The sequence below is a fragment of the Leptodactylus fuscus genome, chromosome 1, assembly GCF_031893055.1.
Source record: "Leptodactylus fuscus isolate aLepFus1 chromosome 1, aLepFus1.hap2, whole genome shotgun sequence".
Classification (NCBI taxonomy): Eukaryota; Metazoa; Chordata; class Amphibia; order Anura; family Leptodactylidae; genus Leptodactylus; species Leptodactylus fuscus.
This window is the reverse complement of record NC_134265.1, coordinates 328,893,223-328,914,349: the sequence shown is the minus strand read 5'-3', so window position 1 is coordinate 328,914,349 and position 21,127 is coordinate 328,893,223. Positions and strand designations below refer to the sequence as shown.

The 21,127-nt window shown below is 46.3% G+C and overlaps 1 protein-coding gene across 6 annotated transcripts in view; it reads left to right on the top strand.

The window, feature by feature from the left end:
* Positions 1-21,127, top strand: part of ABLIM2 (actin binding LIM protein family member 2) — a 140,721-nt gene that overhangs the window by 55,826 nt on the left and 63,768 nt on the right. For all 6 annotated transcript variants that reach the window (XM_075260687.1, XM_075260669.1, XM_075260677.1 and 3 more), the window contains exons 2-7: positions 595-738; positions 7,432-7,615; positions 8,430-8,545; positions 15,482-15,608; positions 15,865-15,958; positions 18,519-18,606. In XM_075260687.1, the coding sequence (XP_075116788.1) occupies positions 595-738; positions 7,432-7,615; positions 8,430-8,545; positions 15,482-15,608; positions 15,865-15,958; positions 18,519-18,606 (753 nt within the window). The remainder of the gene's footprint in view (positions 1-594; positions 739-7,431; positions 7,616-8,429; positions 8,546-15,481; positions 15,609-15,864; positions 15,959-18,518; positions 18,607-21,127) is intronic.

The following is a 21,127-nucleotide window of genomic DNA, read 5'->3' as shown; positions in this document are numbered from 1 at the left end:
GAGAAATCTATCTTCCTTCTGCTAGTTCCACCCTGCTAGGTGGTCACCCAATTGCCTAGTGAATTGGCTCATTGGTAGTGTCCCTGCTGGGCCAACACTCACTGAGAGGAATTCATTGACCCATTTACGCTGGAGGCTTTTAATAATTCAGGTGCTGCACGCCAGTTGGCGACTTGATTAAAACTGACGGAGGAAACGCTAATCTTAATAAATTTCCCCTATTGTGCAGTAAATTTTCTTTGCCCTCTGATAGCAGCTGTCAGTAAATCTAGTAATACTTCATAGAGGCTTTGCTATACCGGAGGGTAACAGTCCCAGACTTCCTTCTAGTTTTTCCTTAAAGGATTGCATCTCTTTTGCTCCTTGCAGATTGCTTTATACTGCAGCTCAGCACTATTCACTTAAATAGTGAGCGTCAGTGCGCTCTTTTATGAAATGTACATTCCTGGACAACTGTGGACCAGCAGTGACCATCCTGTAGACGTATGACTATATATATGTACCAATAGTATTTTATTTTTTTTAATATAGTGTAGAAAAAACTCTGTAAAAATTTGGTAAATCCTAAAGCTTCTGTTCTTTTCTGCTCCTCAGTATCTCAGCACCAGGCTCTGCAGAGCCACCTAGAGAAGCCAGCTGGAAATGCAATCCTGTGCAACAACTGCAGCAGTCCATGTAAAGGAGAGGTCCTCCGGGTGCAGAATAAATATTTCCACATCAAATGCTTCACATGTAAAGGTAGGACCCTCTATTGCATGTGTATGATGGCAGGAATGCTTCATGGGTGACACTAGTAGGTTTAGTCTAATAGCCATCAGATTAAAGGGGTTCTCCCATCTCAGTGTCTCAGCATTCTGCCTGCAGTGTCTTCTGCTCATTTCCTGTATTTCTCTTCCCCCTCCTCCCTCTTCCTGAACTTATGCAGATCAGATAATATGCAGATGCTTGTACAGTATGGACTCAGTGCCAGTGGTGAACTTAGCCTCTCTGCTGCCTGAGGCGGACGACGGGGGGAGGGGGTGCTAGCGGTAACATTTTGTGCAGTAATACTCACAGGAGACGTCTTCCCACATTTCCCGTCTCTTCCCTTTGAACCGCCATGGCCAGTTCTTCCAGCTGTGACTTGACTCTGTTAGGTTTGAAACACAGACATCTTTGACTCCTCACTTCTCCACGCACCCAACCCCTATACATCCCACAGCGGCCGCTGCAGCCTATATTATTCCGCACAGTGGCACAATAGGCTGTGGGGCATAATAGAGGTTGTCGGGGGCCCGCTGTGGGGCATAATAGAGGTTACAGGGGCCACAGTGGACCTTACAAAGCTCTATTATGTCCCACAGTTGCACACCCATGAACCATTATTATACTAAGGGGTCTTTTCAGATCCCCGAGTATAATAATCGGAGCCCCAGGGGAAGGGGGGGAACATAATAAACACTGTTACCTCTCCGGGATCCAATGTTAATCCTAGCAGGCTTTGGGCCTGTATGGTAATGTGTCAGACGTCACGTGGTCTGGGATATTACCATATAGGCCCAAAGCCTGTGCTAGCAGTACAATACTGGCCCAAAGCCTGTGCTAGCAGTAACAGGCTATTACTACGAGCATAGGCTTCGGGCCTGGTAGCACAGGCTTTGGCCTATATGGTAATATACCAGACCATGTGACGTCTGGGCATAACCATATGGGCCCGAAGCCTCCTAGGAGTAATACTCCAGCAGGTAGCTGCCTATTATAAAACAAACAAACATAAAGTTCTTATACTTACCAACCTCGCTGCTTCTCCTGCTACCGCCGCATCCTCTTCTTCTCCCGGCACAGTAAGATGTCTGCGTATCAGCATAGGCGGCGTAATGACGCCGCCTGGGCTGAGAAATAGAGGTCAGCGCAGGAGAGGGGCTGCTTTGTTTTAAGAGCGTCTGCTCTCCGGCGTTAGTATAGGTAAAAAAAAAAAGTTAAAAAAAAAAAATCGCCCGGGCTTCCGCCTCCTTCCGGAGGGCTGCCCGAGCTGGTCACCTCACTTCGCCTCATTAGAGGTGCGGCGCTGCTCAGTGCTATCTGTCTGTTTACATAGAGAGATAACAGACTCAGCTCGATCAACAAACTGCAATTAGCTGAACGGATTGTCCTGCCGGTAAGTGACATCACTCGTCCTATAGGTCCATGGTTATAGTAATGCTGTGTAAACAATGTGAGGAATAAATTCACATGCCAGGCAAACAAAGCAGAATTTCTAAAGAAATATATTTAGGAAAAGGCTATAATTTATATAAGCTACCAGTATAAATAGGATCTTTGAGATGGGACAACCCCTTTAATGAAGAATACCCTTCTATATACTGTAGGTTGTGCGAGTCCATCACCAGCCAGTATCTGTATACAGTCATGAAGTGCATTTGAGTTCATGAACTCTAGAGGTTAGAGTTGGATGAAGGCATGAGGTTCTAAAAAATAATGCAGGAGATGGGAGTGGTAAACAAAGAAGCGTTAGATTGGCCAATATGACAGACTTTCTTAGAAAAATACGTTTTTGGGAAAATTAATATAGTATGTATTGAGAGTTAACCTTATTGGCTAGAGTAATGCATTCCAGAGAACTGGTACAGCTCCAGAAGAGTCTTATAGATAGTAATGGGAGGTTCGGCTTATGGCAGATGTTAATCTTAGATCACTGGTGATACAGAGAGTACAGTAGGGTGGTAGATAGTGATAAAGGAGGAGTTATAGGAAGGTACATGTTGAATGAAGGGATCAGGTTCTAAGGAATAACGTAGAAGATGGTGGTGGTAAATGGAGAAGAGTTAGATTAGTCAGTATGATAAACTGGCCTAAAAAATTCATTATGGACAAACATAATACTGTAGATAATGAAAATTAACCTGATTTTCTAGGGTAGCGCATTCCAGAGAATTAGTACAGCTCCAGAAAAGTCTTTTAGTTGGGAATGTTAGATTTGGATCATGGTGGAGGTTCATCTTAGTTCACAGGCAGAGCAGAGAGTATATATAAGATGGTAGATAGTAGTAGGGAGGAGTCTTAGGGAGGTACTTGTTGATTCAAGTTGACTGTAGGGATCAAAGCATAATGTAGAAGGTGGGGGTGGTGAACGGAGATGAGTAAGATGTGATAGGCTTTCTTAAGAAGATGAATTTTGGACACACTTAAAGAGGTCATCAATAGCCTATACTTAAGATAGGCCATCAATATTAACTCTATACCAAGGCCGCCTGGTTCCTGGTATTGGTATGTCAGAAGCCATTCTTCTCACATGGTGGGTGTAAGTACTGCTGCACTATCCCATAGACTTCAATGGAGCAGTGCTGCAGTATCCACTGCAGTATATTGGAATGAATGTCTGGGGTAGCGCATTCCAGAGAACTGGTGCAGCTCAAGAAGAGTCTTAGAGATGGAGTCAGGTTATGGTGGATGTTAATCTTAGATCATAGGCAGAACAGGGAGCACAGGTAGGGTGGTAGGTAAGGGAAGAGATGTAGGTACAGCAAGGTGGAGAGCTTTGTGGTTGAAAGTGTTAAGTCTAAAATGTATTCTGAGCTGAATTGGTAACCAGTGCAGTAAAGGGAGGTCACTGTGTATTGGGAGAGAAAGATGAGCCTTGCTGATACATTTAGGATATGGGGGGAGAGTTCGTTAAAGTGAAGACGGATTAGTAGGGAGTTACAGTAGTCCCAGACACGAAAGAATGAATCGGGCGACTATAAGAGCTTTGGCTATTTCCCAACTAAGAAGAGGGCTGAGTTGAGACTGGAGATGTTTTTGAGGTTCAGGTAATTGAATAGGAGGGAGGAGAAGAAAGTTCTTACAAAAACAGTGTCAGAGAGTTTCTGTACAAAAAGATAAGCGGCGCCTGGGTCTGTTTTTAGTCTTTGACATCATTGTATTGCTGAAATTGAATGTAAAAAAAAGAAGAAAAAAACAATTTATTGAATAGATCTTTCCTATCCCAAGTTGTTCCACACTGTATACGTAGATTACATGTCACGGCTAGATGTGGACAGGGGCAGGTTACTGAATTTCTCCAAAACAGGATCCATCTGTGCAGATCCACAACAGACTGAGTGACCTTTCAGATAAAGCGAGGTATTGTACGTCTAATAGAGGCTTCTGTCCGGTCGTCTCATGTACGGGGTCATGTCATAGTCAATGCAGCGACGGAACGTTCTCTGCACAACCAGCCAAATATACCGTAACAAGGAATCAAATATTGTCTGATATTAACAAATCTGAAATGTTGTTGCCATGTGAACGTGAGTAATATTTAGCCTGTGGTCAGGCGTAGAGGAGGAGGAGGTGGTCGGCTATCTCCCCTTATCATCCAAATAACCATCCAACATGTACAAATCCAGAATATAATGTATTAGGAGAGAAGAGGCCGTTACTCCCTCGTACAGGGGTTACAGGTTCTGCTCCTCTCAGCACAAGAGGTCTTTGCAACTTTCTAATATTTATTGGGGGACCCGTGTTTCCTACCTCAGTCTTAATTCCTCCGCTAGCGTGAGATGCGCTAGGATTATTAGGGCAAGTTCACATTGAGAAGTTTGTAGAGGAATTTTAAGTGGTCCTCCGTCTAAACTTAATCTCCATAAGCTATTCTTATGGAACCCACATGGGGGAAACTATAACTATAACTCACCCCCTGGCCCACCTTGGTCCTGTCGAAAAAACAGAAACCCTATTTGCTTAAAAAGCAGTTACATTGGGGCCACACGGTGGCTCAGTGGTTAGCACTGCAGCCCTGCAGCGCTGGAGTCCTTGGTTCGAATCCCGCCAAGGGCAAAAAACCATCTGCAAGGAGTTTGTATGTTCTCCCCGTGTTTGCATGGATTTCCATCCCATACTTCAAAAGACATACTGATAGGGAAAAATGTACATTGTGAGCCCTAAGTGGGCTCACAATGTACAAAAAAAAAAAAAAAAAAAAAGCAGTTACACGTGGAAACCCGTGGACCCCATAAACTAAAATGGGGTCCGCCGAGCTTACAACAATTTTATACTGGTACCGGCGGAGAGAAAGTCCTCCTTGCCAGACATTTCTCTCCACCGATTTTAAGTGGAATCTGGGACGGAGACTCGAACACTAGTGTGAACCTATAGCATTAGCTATAGTGGTGGCAACTGGCCCATAATCTAGGGGGGCCCACAGGTCACCCTCAACACACTAGGGCACATAAAACTTCTTTGATCTCTATTCTGATCTCCATTAATACCTGGCAGTCTGTGCATCCTAAGTGTATTACGAAGGATCAGCTGTTCGGTATATAGTGGAGTAGGTTTTGTGTGGGGGAGGCTGCGGCACAATTTACTATATTGGGGGCTTGGGAATGAAGGGAGGCTTGAGTGTACAGACATGCTGTGAACAAGTCTTCATGGCGGTCTAGCCGCAAATAGAGAAGCAAAAATGTACAGATGGGACGTAGCTAAGTTGGACAGAGACGCCCAAGCTTTGCACCCGGGCCTGTGAGCCTTTAGTTCCACCTCTGCTCCTGGGAGATACAGTATAGTCTCACCGCACAATCCATACAGAGCAGAAATAGCTCAGGGGACACGAGGCATAAGGTGAGTTAAGGGAAAGCATACGGTGATAATTGCTCATATTCACTGAACTCCCTGCAGCCATCAGTGCAGCCGCGTGTGAATGTTCTAGCGCTATAGCCAGGAAATACAGATTGCTAATAATGGAATAATAATCTTGTAATACTTTATAGCAGCAAAAGTGATGTTCTTGTTAATAATAATGTCGTACTAATATACTTCACAGGCTATGGAATAAGCAGAAAAATGTCAAAACTGTAAAACAAGCATCCCTTAGGCCCATTGCAGAAACGCAGCTTTTTTTGTTGCAGCCAAAGCCAACAATGGTTACAAAAGAAATTGGAAATATATAAGAAGTTCTTATACTTCTACCTTCTGCTCAATCCACTCCTGGCTTTGGCTCAAAAAACTGCAACAAAAGAAGCTACGTTTCCGCTCTGTGGGGCTTCAGTCTTAAAGGGGTTATCCAGGTTTTTTGGCAAAGAGGCCAGGGAAGGTGGAAAAAAACCCCCAACAAACCATACTCACCTGTGCTCCATTGTCTCCCACCGTGGTCCGGTCCTTTCCTTTGGACGTGTGGCAGGGACTCCCGGCAAAACAAGACCCCAGGGCAGAAGGGCTGTTTTTTTTTTTTTTTTACCTTCCTCGGAATCCTTGCTAAAAAATGTTTATCCTGGACAACCCCATTAAGGGTTAGGCCCCACGTTGCGGAAACGCAGCTTTTGTTGTTGCAGATTTTGCTGCCAAAGCCAAGAATGGCCAAAAAAGGAATGGGTACTCTAAAAAAAAAGTTCATATACTTTTCCCTTCTATTCAATTCACTCCTGGCTTCGGCTCAAAAAACTGCTACAAAATCTGCAACATAAAAGCTGCAACATGGGGCCTTAGCCTAAAGCAGGAATGACAAACCACACATAGTGGAAAAAGCCGACAGCTGATCTGTGTTTTATTACATGCTGATTTTGCAGCAGAGATCACACTTTATAGTGGCACAGCAAAATCCACATTGAAAATCTGCAGAATTTCTGAAGTATAATGAGCTTTAGGCTAAGGGGGCATTCACATGGGGTAACGCGGCACTGGCACGATAACTCGCGTAAGAATCTGCGCTGCAAAACAGAATCCCATTGACTTCAATAGATTCCATGTAACACATTGAAATAAATGGGTTAAAAAGCCTCCCATTGATTTCAATGTGTTACGCGCATTAAACGGAACCCATTAAAGTCAATGGGATTCTGTTTTTCAGCGCTGATTCTTACACGAGTTATCGTGCCATAATCAGCGCTAATAAGGCCCCATAAACTGAGCCGCAGCAAAAAAAAAGACACTGTGGGAAAAACTGCGACAGAAACACTTTCCTCTATGGACTTTCGGCCCCTATTATAACTATACTGAAGACATCAGTGTTTGACCCCTGTGTTGTCCTATCCATTCTTTTGGTTAGAATAACAGAAAAATGGACCATCAAATGAGGCACAGGAGATCGTGAGGGACCCTTTGACTATAATGGGGTCTGTTGGGTATCCATTGATTTCTTCCTAAAATCACCAGGTGAAAATGTCATGCTTAGACGTTGTCTTACTTTAATAAGAAGTCATTAACTTTATAGTGAAATGGAGGATCTTTACTGCTTATGACTGACCATGGCCGTTAGAGTTGGAGCAGAACTTGGAGCTGTTGAAAAATAGATTACTTGGTGCATTGGTCTATTGACTGTGACAAGAAACAGCTACATTCTACGTGCTCCAATCCTATTCTATTTTAAATCTGGAGTCAGAGTTGGTAACTTTTTCGACTCCACCACCCTGACTCTTGGCGTGTTCTTGGATTCGGTTTATCGCCATTACTAGTAACCATTTTCTCTCCTTCTTCTAGTCTGCAGCTGTGACCTGGCCCAGGGTGGATTTTTTGTACGGCAGGGAGATTACATATGTACTCTGGATTATCAGAAACTCTATGGAACTAGATGCTTCAGTTGCGATGAGTTCATAGAGGGGGAGGTGGTGTCTGCCCTCGGGAAAACCTACCACCCCTGCTGCTTTGTGTGCGCTGTATGCAGGTAAGTGGGCCTATATCAGGGGTGGGCAATTCATTTTCCCATGGGGCTGCATGAGAAAATGAAACTGTTCTAGAGGGCTATGTGCGCTGTGGCAAAGTTAGCTCCACCCACTTCTATACTGACTCCGCCCATTCTCAATCATTTTTCCATGTGCCCCCAAAAAGTATAAAAGTATCACCCTAACATTATACACTCCCACATTATAACGTTTCCCTCCAAATGTCCCACAGTATTAAGTCCCTCTCCTGTTGCTCCAGTTTAATGTCCCCCTCTATCTGCCCCCTAGTTTAATGCCCCCCCTCCATCTGCCTTCAGTGTAACTTCTCCCTACATCTGCCCCCAGTTCCCTCCTCTTACTCACACATACTGTCTCTTCCCTCTTTATCGTCCTTCAGTCTCCATTCCCGGCAACTTACTCTTTCTGTGTAACATCAACCACACTGTCCCTTGTGGCTCCACCCACTAACGAGTTTTAGCCTATCCTAGTGAGCTAAAGGACCTGTGATGACGTCATCACAGGTCCTTTCGTGGACTTCCCATTCAGCCTCTTCTTTTATTCCACATGCTATGCGGGCTGGACAGAACCAGTCAGAGGGCCGGTTGTGGCCCACGGGCTGTACATTGCCCAGGTTTGGCCTATATGGTGTCCTTAAAGATTTTGTATATTAACGTAGGGAGGAGATAGTGACACTGGTCCATCAATCCTACATACGATAGGTTAATACTGTTATGGTCCGTACAAGTTCTACACAAGTAGCAGTGTGACTTACGTAGTGCTTATTATACAGCCTAATATACATTTCTTGTGTTTCAGAAACCCATTCCCTCCTGGAGATCGTGTTACTTTCAACGGCAAGGAGTGCATATGCCAAAAATGTACTGTCTCTCCGACTGTTGGCAACAGCAATTTCTCAATCCAGTCCCTGAGAAGTAAGAGAGTTGGTCGCTGCTAAGCATAAGTTTTACAGGTTATACATACAGTAGATATAATCTACATATAAGGATGAGTAACATTGTAAATACACTTCACTACTTATCTTGTGTTGCTCTTGACTCACAGCCTGTACTGTATTATATGTACTCCAGAGCTGTATTCATAATACTGTAGGCTTCAGAGCTGAAACGAATTACATTTTCATACCATGATCTTGGAAAGATTGCTGCAAGATTTGGGATTGTGTCTGTAGGAATTCAGTCAAAAGAACTTTTGCCTAAAGGGGTTCCATGGGGATGAAATTAGGGCTTTGTGAGGCCACTTGAGTCTCTGCATACCAAACTCTCTTTGTACACTAGGGCACAGTCATAGGAAGGGGCCTTCCCATTTCTTGGCACAAAGATGGAAGTGACTAGGGTAAAATATTTGTAGGCTAGAAAATTAATATTACCCATGGCTAGAAATAAGGGGCCAGACACTGGGAAATATACCTATACTATTATTCATTTTGATAGACAGGATTAGAATTTGACTATTTTTGGGTCCAAGATTCCACAGATAACCTTTATCTTCATGCCAGAAAGCAAAAAAAAAATCTCCTATATGTTATTTATAGCACATCCTTACTTTAGGATTCTATGTATCTTTATCTTGATGAAGTTTATGGAGCTTCAGTAAATGGATACAGGGAACAAATGTTTGGTGCGTGCTGGGAAGCAGATGTGGGATGAATTGGGAGCACAGTGGGAGGTTCACAAAATAAGTCATTAAATCTCACATGCAAAGACCAGAGAAGCAGAGGGATGACTACACGTCCCGGGAAATATGTAAAACCTAGAGAACGAAAGATTGTGAATGACAATCTGTTTTCCCTTAGCCCAAACAGCAGCACAACTGGGGTAATCCTGCCCCTATGAGCTGTTAGGACAGGTGGAATATTTAATTACCTAACAGCAATCAACCCCTATAAGAGGTCAGAGGACCAACTCCCCTTTGTGTTAGTAGCAAGTAAAAAGTTTTAGACATCTATTTAACAGGAGTAATATGACATAGTACAAACAAATAGTACAATTACAGCATAGGGAGGGAGCCTTGTGCTGCTGTTTGGGCTAAGGGAAAACAGATTGTCATTCACAATCTTTCGTTCCCCCTACGCCCAACAGCAGCACAACTGGGGATTTAGCAAGTATCGCTTTACCCTAGGGCGGGTGATCCTGGCAAGCTGATGCCAATACTGAATGTCTAAATGCTGTGGACTCCCTTGTTCGCCACTCAAGTCTATAATGTTTGGCGAAAGTTAGCTGAGAACTCCAAGAAGCCGCTGCACATATCTGTTCCAAGGAAAGAAAACGTCTCTCGGCCCATGATGTCGCCACTGCTCGGGTGGCATGGGCACGGATAAGGTCTGGTACCGGGAGGTCCTGAGCACGTAGGGAGCAGATAATGGCTTCTCTAATCCATCTTGATAGAGTTGGTTTGGATGCTTTGGTCCCCTTGGTGTGGCCAAACACATTGATCAGCAAATTCTCCGACTTCCGAAAGGACGCAGTCCGCTCAAGATAAATCTGCAATGCTCTCACCAAGTCCAACTTGTGCATCCTTTCTTCCCACTCAGAGGTGGGAGAGGGGAAAAACGCTGGTAAGACGATTGCCTGGTTAATGTTCTGAGGTGTGGGTACCTTTGGCAAGAATCCTGGGACGAACCTTAGTTGCACTCTGTCTGGAAAGAAGGTTATAAATGGCTCAGAAGCCGCTAGGGCTTGTAGCTCACCGTAACCTCTTGGCAGAGGTTATTGCCAACAGGAAAGTTATCTTGTATGCTAGGTACTTCAAATCCACTTCAGCTAGGGGCTCGAAGGGGGGCGCACAGAGCCCCTGCAGAACTGCGGCCAGGTCCCAGCTCGGGACCGGAGACTGCACCTGAGGACGAAGTCTACTAGCCCCTCTTAGAAATTGTTTAATCAGAGGATCTAGTGCTAGCCGGGTCTCCAGGAGAGCGGACAGAGCTGAGACTTGGACTTTCAAGGTAGCAGGTGCTAGCCCCTTCTCCAGGCCGTCTTGTAGGAACTCCAAGACTGTATTCCTATCAGGGTCGCGCTGGTTACTCGAACACCAGTTCTGAAAGATTCGGGCGACCCTCCGGTAGCTCTGGTTAGTTGACTCCGCTCTTGAGTGCGCCAAAGTTCTTAGCACTCCCTGGGATAATCCTCTTTTGCCAGCTAAAGGCTGGCTACCCTCCAGGCAGTGAGGTTGCATCTGTTCAGGCCTTGATAGGGCCGACTGTTCCGGATTACCAGAGTTTACACTGGTGGAAGCCTCCAGGTGTTCCTCCGTCTCATGAGAGTGAAGACGGTGAACCATGCCCTTTCTAACCAGAATGGCGAGCTCCTTGCCAAGCTCTGGTTCTGCCTGCGTTTTGTCAATACCTTCCGAATCCTCAGTTGATGAGGGTAGACGCACTTCCGTCTGAACCTCCCCGGTATTGACAGGGCATACAGCGCCGGAGGATTGTCTTCCCGAACTGGGGAGCAACGTTCCTCTATTGCGGCGCTATTTGAGGTGGCCATCAGATCCACCTCGGGGAGACCTCATCCTTTGGTAGGAAAGTGGAGAGCACCCTGGTCGGGGGATGACCTGGCTAAGGTCATCCACATTCTGGTGAGTCAGTCCCGCAGACTGTAACCTGGAATCTGAACCGCTGGCCGCTGGGAGATTCATAGATCCGAATAGATGAGGATCCTGGCGTCTGGTAACGTGGAGAGGGCTCTCATCTTCCGTCTGGAATGACCGTAATTGGCTATGATCAGGCTGTCCGTCCTGGTCCTTTACGCCCGAAACTGTACAGTCCACGTCAGAAGCTTCACTTGAGCTCTGGTAATCTCTCGCCAGCTGGGTAAGCGCGTTCTCTTCAGGTAACGCCAGGTGCTCTGTACCAGGGTCTCCCCCAGATGAGCTCCCCTGGACAGGGAGGCATCTGTGGTCAACAGGGTCTAGGTAAACCTGACCGAGGACCTGCCATCGCGAAGATGGGTCTGCCGGGCCAATCATGGCCGGGCACTGATGGTTCACTGGATAGGCTTTTTTAGTCCCTAGGGACAGCGATTCCGGACTCGCAGCTTCTTGACATAGAGAAGGTGCCTCCAGGTAGGAGAGTCCCTGGTGAATCCCCGGAACTGGATTAGATTTGATGGAATCGTAAAAAATCCTAACGGGTCTTCCTTGATCCTGGCTTAGAGAAGCCCTCTGTCCCATTAAAGGGCTCCCCAGCCTTACTAGGGGGCTGGGGGAAGACCCGTGGATACTACTCCCCTGGAAATAGGGGGGGCTGAAGTTCTGCCGTCTGGGAGGGTGGAAATTTGAGGACAAGGTTTTCCATCTGGGTGTTCGTCCCTTTGATCTAAGGTCCTGGGCCGAGCTATGAGAGAACCTGCGAGTATACCTGGCCTGAAGGTCCCTTAAGGAAACCGCATCCCGTGGCGGGAGCGGTCTAGGTCGAAGATGAACCTGAGTCCTTCGCCTAGGATTCTGGAAACCAAGAAGCCTGGAGAGAGATCCTTCTGGACGGGTATTCAAAGATGAAGTTGTTTGGGGCCCTAAAAAGGGCAAGATGTTCTCTCGGCCGGTGGAGCCTTGATGTAGCAAATGACCCTGGGACCTTTGCGTCGGGGCCCTAGATGGACGGGCCCGATTTCTCCCAGGATGGCAGACCACTGATGGGTCAGGGATCCTTCTTACGATAGCGGAAAGTGCCGCGTCCTCTACCTCTGCCCTGGGGAGTGGAGCGTCCACGCCCCCTGAAGCCTCTGGTGGAGGATCCTCGGCCCCGAAAGGCAGTTCTTCTCCTTTCAGGCGGCTGCGGCAGATTTTTGGTTTTAGTGTCCGCCAGATCCTCCATGATTTTGTCCAGGGCTTTACCAAAAAGCCTACCTGGCTCAAAGGGCAGGGTACAAAGCCCTAGTCTGGAGGCGTTGTCCACCCTCCATGGTTTAACCCACAACGGTCGCCTGGCCACAGTGGTGAGGGCCATAGATTTGGAGGCGAGTTTTAGTTGCGACCTGGAGGATTCAGCCAAGTGGTCCACCAGTAAATTAATATCGGTCATAGCCGATAGGAGGTCGTCCCGGTGGACCCCCGTGTCTATGTCCCTAGCAAGGGAAGCTAGTTCGGCCTGTAGGGCAGAGACCACCTCATTAGCCGATATGGCCACGGAGGCCTGTGACGAGGCGACAGAGTATGCCCGCCTCAGGGACCCCTCTACGCGGCGGTCCAATGGGTCCTGCAGGCTTGAGCCGTCCTCGGCTGGCAGGACTGTCCGGCGGGATAGTTTGGCCACTGCCACGTCAACTTTAGGCGGTGGTCCCCAGACACCCTGCTGGGACTCTGACATAGGGAAGAGTGCCCTGAATCTAGCGGAAGGTGTAAATGCTTTCTCGGGTCGCTTCCACTCGCCCTCCATTACCTGGACCAGGTCAGTATTAGCCTTAAAGGACTTAGCCCTCCTGCTTGGCCCTTCCCCTGCCTCCCGATCACATGATCTGAGGACTTTGAAAAGTCTGCCCATCTTGTCGAGGGGAAACACCTCCTTCTCCACCACCACCGGGTCCTCCTCAGAGGACTCAACCTCCCCGATGTGAAGCCTCTCAAGAGGCGGGAGGGAGGGCTCCGAAGCCTCCAGCCGGGACCTCTTGGCGAGGTGGGAAATGGTCTTGTCCACCTTTCTCATGGACGGGGAAACGAAGTCCTTAACCAAGGAGACCATCTCTCTGATCGGGGTAGCCTCAGAGGGAGGCGCTCTGCATCCCTGGCAGTACCTGTATTCACAGGCATCAGGGAGGGGAATTTTACATTGGGCACAAGACAAATGTCTCCTCTTCGCCATGGTCTTCCTCCGAGGGAGGGTCGAGGATGATGAGGAGGACATACTAAAGGGAGGAAAGAAAGCGACAAGAACCCAAGGAGCACTATATAAAAAATCCGGACCACAGTTACAGCCCCAGCCCACTCTCCCCTCCACCAACCTTGATAGCACGAACTAGCAGTTCCAGCTCTTGAGCTTTGAATCCTGAGGCAGCAATGCTTCAGAAGTACCTGTAACCGGAGCGACAGGTACCATCTTGTGGTGGAGGGGGGTTTAAATAGGCCGGCTGGGGGAGGGACAGTGGGCGGAGCCACGCCCCCGCCACCTGGGTCCGAGCTACTTCCTCCTATTAGCCTTAAAGTTATTCACCCCCCCTCCCTGAGCACTGGGGGGGGGGGGGGGTTACCTCACCAGCAGTGGCTTACCTGCTGATCTTCACTGTCATCCGACAGCCGCGGCATGTAACTCTGGCCGCACGGTCTGCGCATGCGTGGTTTCCCCGGAAACGGTCCCTGGCTCGGGCGGAACCCGGGAACCAAAAAACTAGTTCCCAGGCCCTGCCGGCCGACGAAAGTTCCTACCTGCCGGCACCTGCAGTATCCGACGTCCGCGATGCCGCCGCACACGCTCCAGCGGGGACCCGGACCGGAGCAGGGGGAGAGACTCATCCGGACCACGCAGCAAGGTAAAAAACTTAGGGGGGGGGAGAGGGGACCCCTGTAAGAGGCCAGAGCACCTCTCCCCCATCCACCTGTCCTGTCCCACAGGACAGAAAAAAACACAAAGGGGAGTTAGTCCTCTGACCTCTTATAGGGGTTGATTGCTGTTAGGTAATTAAATATTCCACCTGTCCTAACAGCTCATAGGGGCAGGATTACCCCAGTTGTGCTGCTGTTGGGCGTAGGGGGAAAGATATGTACTGAACACAGTGTGACACATTTTTCAGCAGTTTCTCCAGAGCTGTATTCACAATTCTGCTGGCAAAGTCACTGTGTACATACATTACATTACTTAACCTGTACTGATCCTGAGTTACATCCTGTATTATACTCCAGAGCTGCACTCACTATTCTGCTGGTACAGTCACTGTGTACATATATTACTTATCCTGTACTGATCCTGAGTTACATCCTGTATTATACTCCAGAGCTGTGCTCACTATTCTCCTGGTACAATCACTGTGTACATACATTACATTACTTATCCTGTACTGATCCTGAGTTACATCCTGTATTATACTCCAGAGCTGTGCTCACTATTCTCCTGGTACAATCACTGTGTACATACATTACATTACTTATCCTGTACTGATCCTGAGATACATCCTGTATTATACTCCAGAGCTGCACTCACTATTCTGCTGGTGCAGTCACTGTGTACTTACATTACATTACTTATCCTGTACTGATCCTGAGATACATCCTGTATTATACCCCAGAGCTGCACTCACTATTCTGCTGGTGCAGTCACTGTGTACATACATTACATTACTTATCCTGTACTGATCCTGAGTTACATCCTGTATTATACCCCAGAGCTGCACTCACTATTCTGCTTGTACAGTCACTGTGTACATACATTATTTATCCTGTACTGATCCTGAGTTACATCCTGTATTATACTCCAGAGCTGCGCTCACTATTCTGCTGGTGCAGTCACTGTGTACATACATTACATTACTTATCCTGTACTGATCCTGAGTTATATCCTGTATTATACTCCAGAGTTGCGCTCACTATTCTGCTGGTACAGTCACTGTGTACATACATTACATTACTTATCCTGTACTGATTCTGAGTTACATCCTGTATTATACTCCAGAGCTGCACTCACTATTCTGCTGGTGCAGTCACTGTGTACATACATTACATTACTTATCCTGTACTGATCCTGAGTTACATCCTGTGTTATACTCCAGAGCTGCACTCATTTTTCTGCTGGTGAAGTTACTGTGTTATATTATGTCATCCTGTGTTATACTTCAGAGCTGCACTCACTATTACATTAGTTATCCTGCAGTGATAATAGTACTATGCCTTTGGGCTCATGATGTGATATTTTCCACCATTTACAGACTGCGGGGGCTGTGGCTTGGAAATCAAAAACGGGCAGTCATTGGTTGCCCTGGAAAAACACTGGCACTTGGACTGTTTCAAATGCAAGATTTGTGGTGTCCATTTGAAGGCGGAATATATTAGCAAGTAAGTATCAGAGACCAATGTGTACAAGAGCCTAATAAAGAAAATAGAAATAATATATTTAGAAATAATCCAAAATTACATCCAAAATTTCTCACTCCTTAACCTTTTATTACTATTATTGTAACCCATTACTTGGCATATTTCTGTACTATATTGAATGATCACAGCTGGGAGATATAATCCTATAGGCATCATATAGGAATGTATTTGGCATCTATCCATTATATTAACCATTGGCGTTTTGTCTTTCTTGCAGAGATGGGATTCCTTATTGTGAAATGGACTACCACGCCAAGTTTGGCCTAAAATGCGATCACTGTGAGAAGTTCATCACGGGTCGGGTACTGGAGGTAACCAAGCCAAGCTAGAAATGTTGTGTCTCCTGAATGGATTGGTTGTACATTGTTATTGATGGCCCCAGGTGAATGTTGCCTGCCCATATTGATACAGAATTTACTCTGCATCCATGAATCATCTAAAAGGGATCTAAAGAAGTGGGCTGTATAATGCCAATTGGTACAATAATAATGTCGCCATATTGAACTAGGGTTCAAATCAAGGCGTGTCCGATTTTAGTTCTTATGTTCTCCAGTTGACCAAGTTCTTTTTTCAATCACAATCCAAAAACATAGAGGCATAACTAGCAGCTACTGACTCCATAATACTGGTATCCATGTCGAAGGGGTGCCATTGTTCCCCATAAGAGCCCTGGTCTACTTGTTGCTTCTGCACCCCATATACGTTTTGAACCACAGGGTACTAATAGAGTTATTGGATTCCCATAAAATTGTATACAGTTTGTGGGGTCATTTATGAATGCTAGTTGAGATAGAAGTGGAGCAGGTACTCCGTCACTCTTGCCGATCTTTAATAGATAATCCTAATCTTATCTTATCTTATCTTACCAATCTGACTCTCAGAGAATCTAGGAGCTGAGTCATATCATTGCCCAGCTATGACAGGCCCCAAGGGTCCACCAGAGAATAGCCCCAAGTGCAGCTGGGTTCTGTCCCAAATGCACCCATAAGAGGGTCCAATGTGTGGTGCTATAGCATGGCCCAGTCCCAACTGGCCCCATGGGAGCCACAGTAGGATAACCTATTGAGAGTAAGTCACAATGACCCAAGGTCTAGGTTCTCTCTAGGTCAGTGATGGCTAACCTTTTGAGCCCAGTGTGTCAAACTCGGGTGCCGTGTCACATCTTTTTATGGCTCCCACACAGTATCTGAACACTTTTTATGGCCCCCCACATAGTATAATGACCTTCTTTTTTTTTTACACCCCCACAGCATATGATCCCCCTATGTATCACACCCTTTTACACCCCACCCACACACAGTATATGACCCTCTTTTTTTCCCTGCCCCTACACAGAATAGCCGGTGATAATTTTTACTCACCTGTCCACACTTCATTCCTGGCTGCCCTCCACTGCCTCGTCCAGGCTGCACTGTAGTCAACACTGAAGAACGCCAGGACGGTGTATGTAGGGTCCTGGCGTTCGTCGGTGTCATTGCATAGCGCCACCTAGAGTAGGCCGCAGAGGAGGCCAGGACAGGAGCTTGGACAGGTGAGTAAAAATTATCAGCAGCTGTTCTCCCTCCCTCAGTTTATTCCATGAGGCGACCTAAGGCGATGACCCCTGTGGCTGCCACTTAGTTCGGACAATGTGTGTCATCTAGGTTCTGGTACCATATTAAGGACCAGTAATGGCAGGCTCCAGGAGGTCTATTAAAGGATGACCTTATTAGTAGGAAGTAGAGATGAGTGAACACTGTTCGGATCAGCCGATCCGAACAGCGCGCTCCCATAGAAATGAATGGAAGCACCTGTGACGCCGGCCGGCCACCGGCAAAGTCAGCGTCACAGGTGCTTCCATTCATTTCTATGGGAGTGTGCTGTTCGGATCGGCTGATCCAAACAGTGTTCGCTCATCTCTAGTAGGAAGATATAAGTTAGAATGACCTGTCAAAGGATCTGGATTTTGGTGACAAATGATGGTCCAGCCACAACAGGAACCAGGAGGTCCAGAAGAAGATAACACCTTCTGAAATGGAGACCAGAGCCCAAAGTAATATGTCAGGATCCAGATTCCATATTACGGTCAAGCAACAACAAGCCCTTCAGGGTCAACCAGACTCCTCCTCAGTATTTGGCCTTCACCAATTACAATACAATTTTTTTGTTTTATTGTGAACAGTTTGAAGACTTTTTCCGTGTCTATAAAATTCTGTAGCCAAAAATATCCTTCTTCTGTTCTTTCAGATGTCACAAAACATCTCCCCACCACTTGTCTGAGCCCCTTTCATCCTCCAGACCTGGTGGGAAGTCACAGAATTCAGAATTCATTTACTTTTCACAAGATTCCTTGACGTAGAAAGAGTTAGACACGGACTGCTGTTCCATCCTGGTTGTGACCATGTACACACTGCAGCGCACGCTAAGAATTAATTATTGAGTAATTAGTTTGTAAGATGTGGTTACTGCGGTAAATGACAGGATCCTCGCCCTGCGCACTGTCGGCTAATGAATTCTTGATGGTCGGATTTGTGATTTCCAAAACAGAAAACAGATTTTTGTGCTTGTGTTTACCGCAGACAACTATAGCGTGACTGCATTTTAGCGTCCCTATTACGGCAACACATGTCTCGTGCCCAACGGTGGGTCTCATGACCCGAATTTACAGTATAGGCATATAGGACTGTGAGACAGTGAATAGCAATAAACATTTTTAACTCATTAGTCTACAGAAACTTGTTCTTGAAGTCTTTTGGGGGGCCTCCAAGTGGTCCTTAGCAAACACATGGACGTCTGGTCGATTGAGTTGTGGAGAATCCATTAAACATATAACTAATGTGTAAAAAGAGATCTCCAGAACCAATTCTTACAAATCAAACTGGTTCCTTGTAGGCCGGAGAGAAACATTACCACCCAACCTGTGCGCGATGTGTCCGCTGCAACCAGATGTTTGCCGAGGGGGAAGAGATGTACCTGCAAGGTGAGCATTGTGTTATCCTCCCACGTACCACCATGCATGAGATACTTGTAGATCAACACGGGTTCATGGACTGTAATAAGGCCCCATAGTCCTATGGTGGAGACATTTTGAAGAACAGCCATGTAAAATGTGCAACTTCATTCAGCAGTTTGAGGCAGCCATGTCTTCCCACCTACTCTGGGTTGTCATGTCTTTTCCATGATCCCTTTTCTCCATGATCTTGCTGAGATGGTTCTCCTCAAAGGTGACCATACAACTGAGATAGCTCTCAGATGAATGCGCCTTTGGCCAAGAACTATTTCATCCACTTGCCCCATACACAGTCATGCTTGGATTAAGCCAACCATACAGTGCCTACAAGTAGTATTCAACCCCCTGCCGATTTAGCAGGTTTGATAAGATGCAAATAAGTTAGAGCCTTCAAACTTCAAATAAGAGCAGGATTTATTAACAGATGCATAAATCTTACAAACCAAAAAGTTATGTTGCTCAGTTAAATTTTAATAAATTTTAAACATAAAAGTGTGGGTCAATTATTATTCAACCCCTGGGTTTAATATTTAGTGGAATAACCCTTGTTTGCAATTAGAGCTAATAATCGTCTTTTATAAGACCTGATCAGGCCGGCACAGGTCTCGGGAGTTATCTTGGCCCACTCCTCCATGCAGATCTTCTCCAAGTTATCTAGGTTCTTTGGGTGTCTCATGTGGACTTTAATCTTGAGCTCCTTCCACAAGTTTTCAATTGGGTTAAGGTCAGGAGACTGACTAGGCCACTGCAACACCTTGATTTTTTCCCTCTTGAACCAGGCCTTGGTTTTCTTGGCTGTGTGCTTTGGGTCATTGTCTTGTTGGAAGATGAAATGACGACCCATCTTAAGATCCTTGATGGAGGAGCGGAGGTTCTTGGCCAAAATCTCCAGGTAGGCCGTGCTATCCATCTTCCCATGGATGTGGACCAGATGGCCAGGCCCCTTGGCTGAGAAGCAGCCCCACAGCATGATGCTGCCACCACCATGCTTGACTGTAGGGATGGTATTCTTGGGGTCGTATGCAGTGCCATCCAGTCTCCAAACGTCACGTGTGTGGTTGGCACCAAAGATCTCGATCTTGGTCTCATCAGACCAGAGAACCTTGAACCAATCTGTCTCAGAGTCCTCCAAGTGATCATGAGCAAACTGTAGATGAGCCTTGACATGACGCTTTGAAAGTAAAGGTACCTTACGGGCTCGTCTGGAACGGAGACCATTGCGGTGGAGTACGTTACTTATGGTATTGACTGAAACCAATGTCCTCACTGCCATGAGATCTTCCTGGAGCTCCTTCCTTGTTGTCCTTGGGTTAGCCTTGACTCTTCGGACAAGCCTGGCCTCGGCACGGGAGGAAACTTTCAAAGGCTGTCCAGGCCGTGGAAGGCTAAGGCTGCATTCACACAGAGTAACGCCAGGCGTCATTTGTGTGTAATTTGTGTGTCTTTTACGGCCGTCATAAAACGTTTACATAGAGTTCTATAGGAAAAGACGGCCGTCATTTACGGCCGTCATTGTAATGACGGCCGTAAATGACGGCAGTAAATTACGGCCGTCTTTTCCTATAGAACTCTATGTAAACGTTTTATGACGGCCGTAAAAGACACACAAATTACACACAAATGACGCCTGGCGTTACTCTGTGTGAATGCAGCCTAACAGTAGTTCCATAAGCCTGCCACTTCCGGATGATGCTCCCAACAGTGGAGACAGGTAGGCCCAACTCCTTGGAAAGGGTTTTGTACCCCTTGCCAGCCTTGTGACCCTCCACGATCTTGTCTCTGATGGCCTTGGAATGCTCCTTTGTCTTTCCCATGTTGACCATGTATGAGTGCTGTTCACAAGTTTGGAGAGGGTCTTAAATAGTCAGAAAAGGCTGGAAAAAGAGATAATTAATCCAAACATGTGAAGCTCATTGTTCTTTGTGCCTGAACTACTTCTTAATACTTTAGGGGAACCAAACAGAATTCTGGTGGTTTGAGGGGTTGAATAATAAATGACCTTCTGAATAAACTTTTCACAATTTAAAAAAAAAATTAAACAAAGAAATAACATTCTTTTTTGCTGCAGTGCATTTCACACTTCCAGGCTGATCTACAGTCCAAATGTCACAATGCCAAGTTAATTCCGAATGTGTAAACCTGCTAAATCTGCAGGGGGTTGAATACTACTTGTAGGCACTGTAGATTTATTCTCAGTAGGTAATGCCAGATATATTTTTGCCATGGACTTTGTTCTTTGAGAGCAAAAAGATCTGCCTGATTCTTCTTTCCCCCCAACATCTTTCATTGAAGGAAAGTTGGGATGTCGCCATACACTTTAGATCAGTTGGCCCTGCAGTTCGGTTATCTTGAGTGTATGGTCAACCTAAGGGTAAGTTCACAGGCCATCTCAGGTTCCGATCCAAAAACCGTGTCGCCACAACTGAAAGCCGGTTCACTGTACCAGCATCCAGCCACGCGCTCTGCTCCGGATTAGGCCCAATGAATGGCT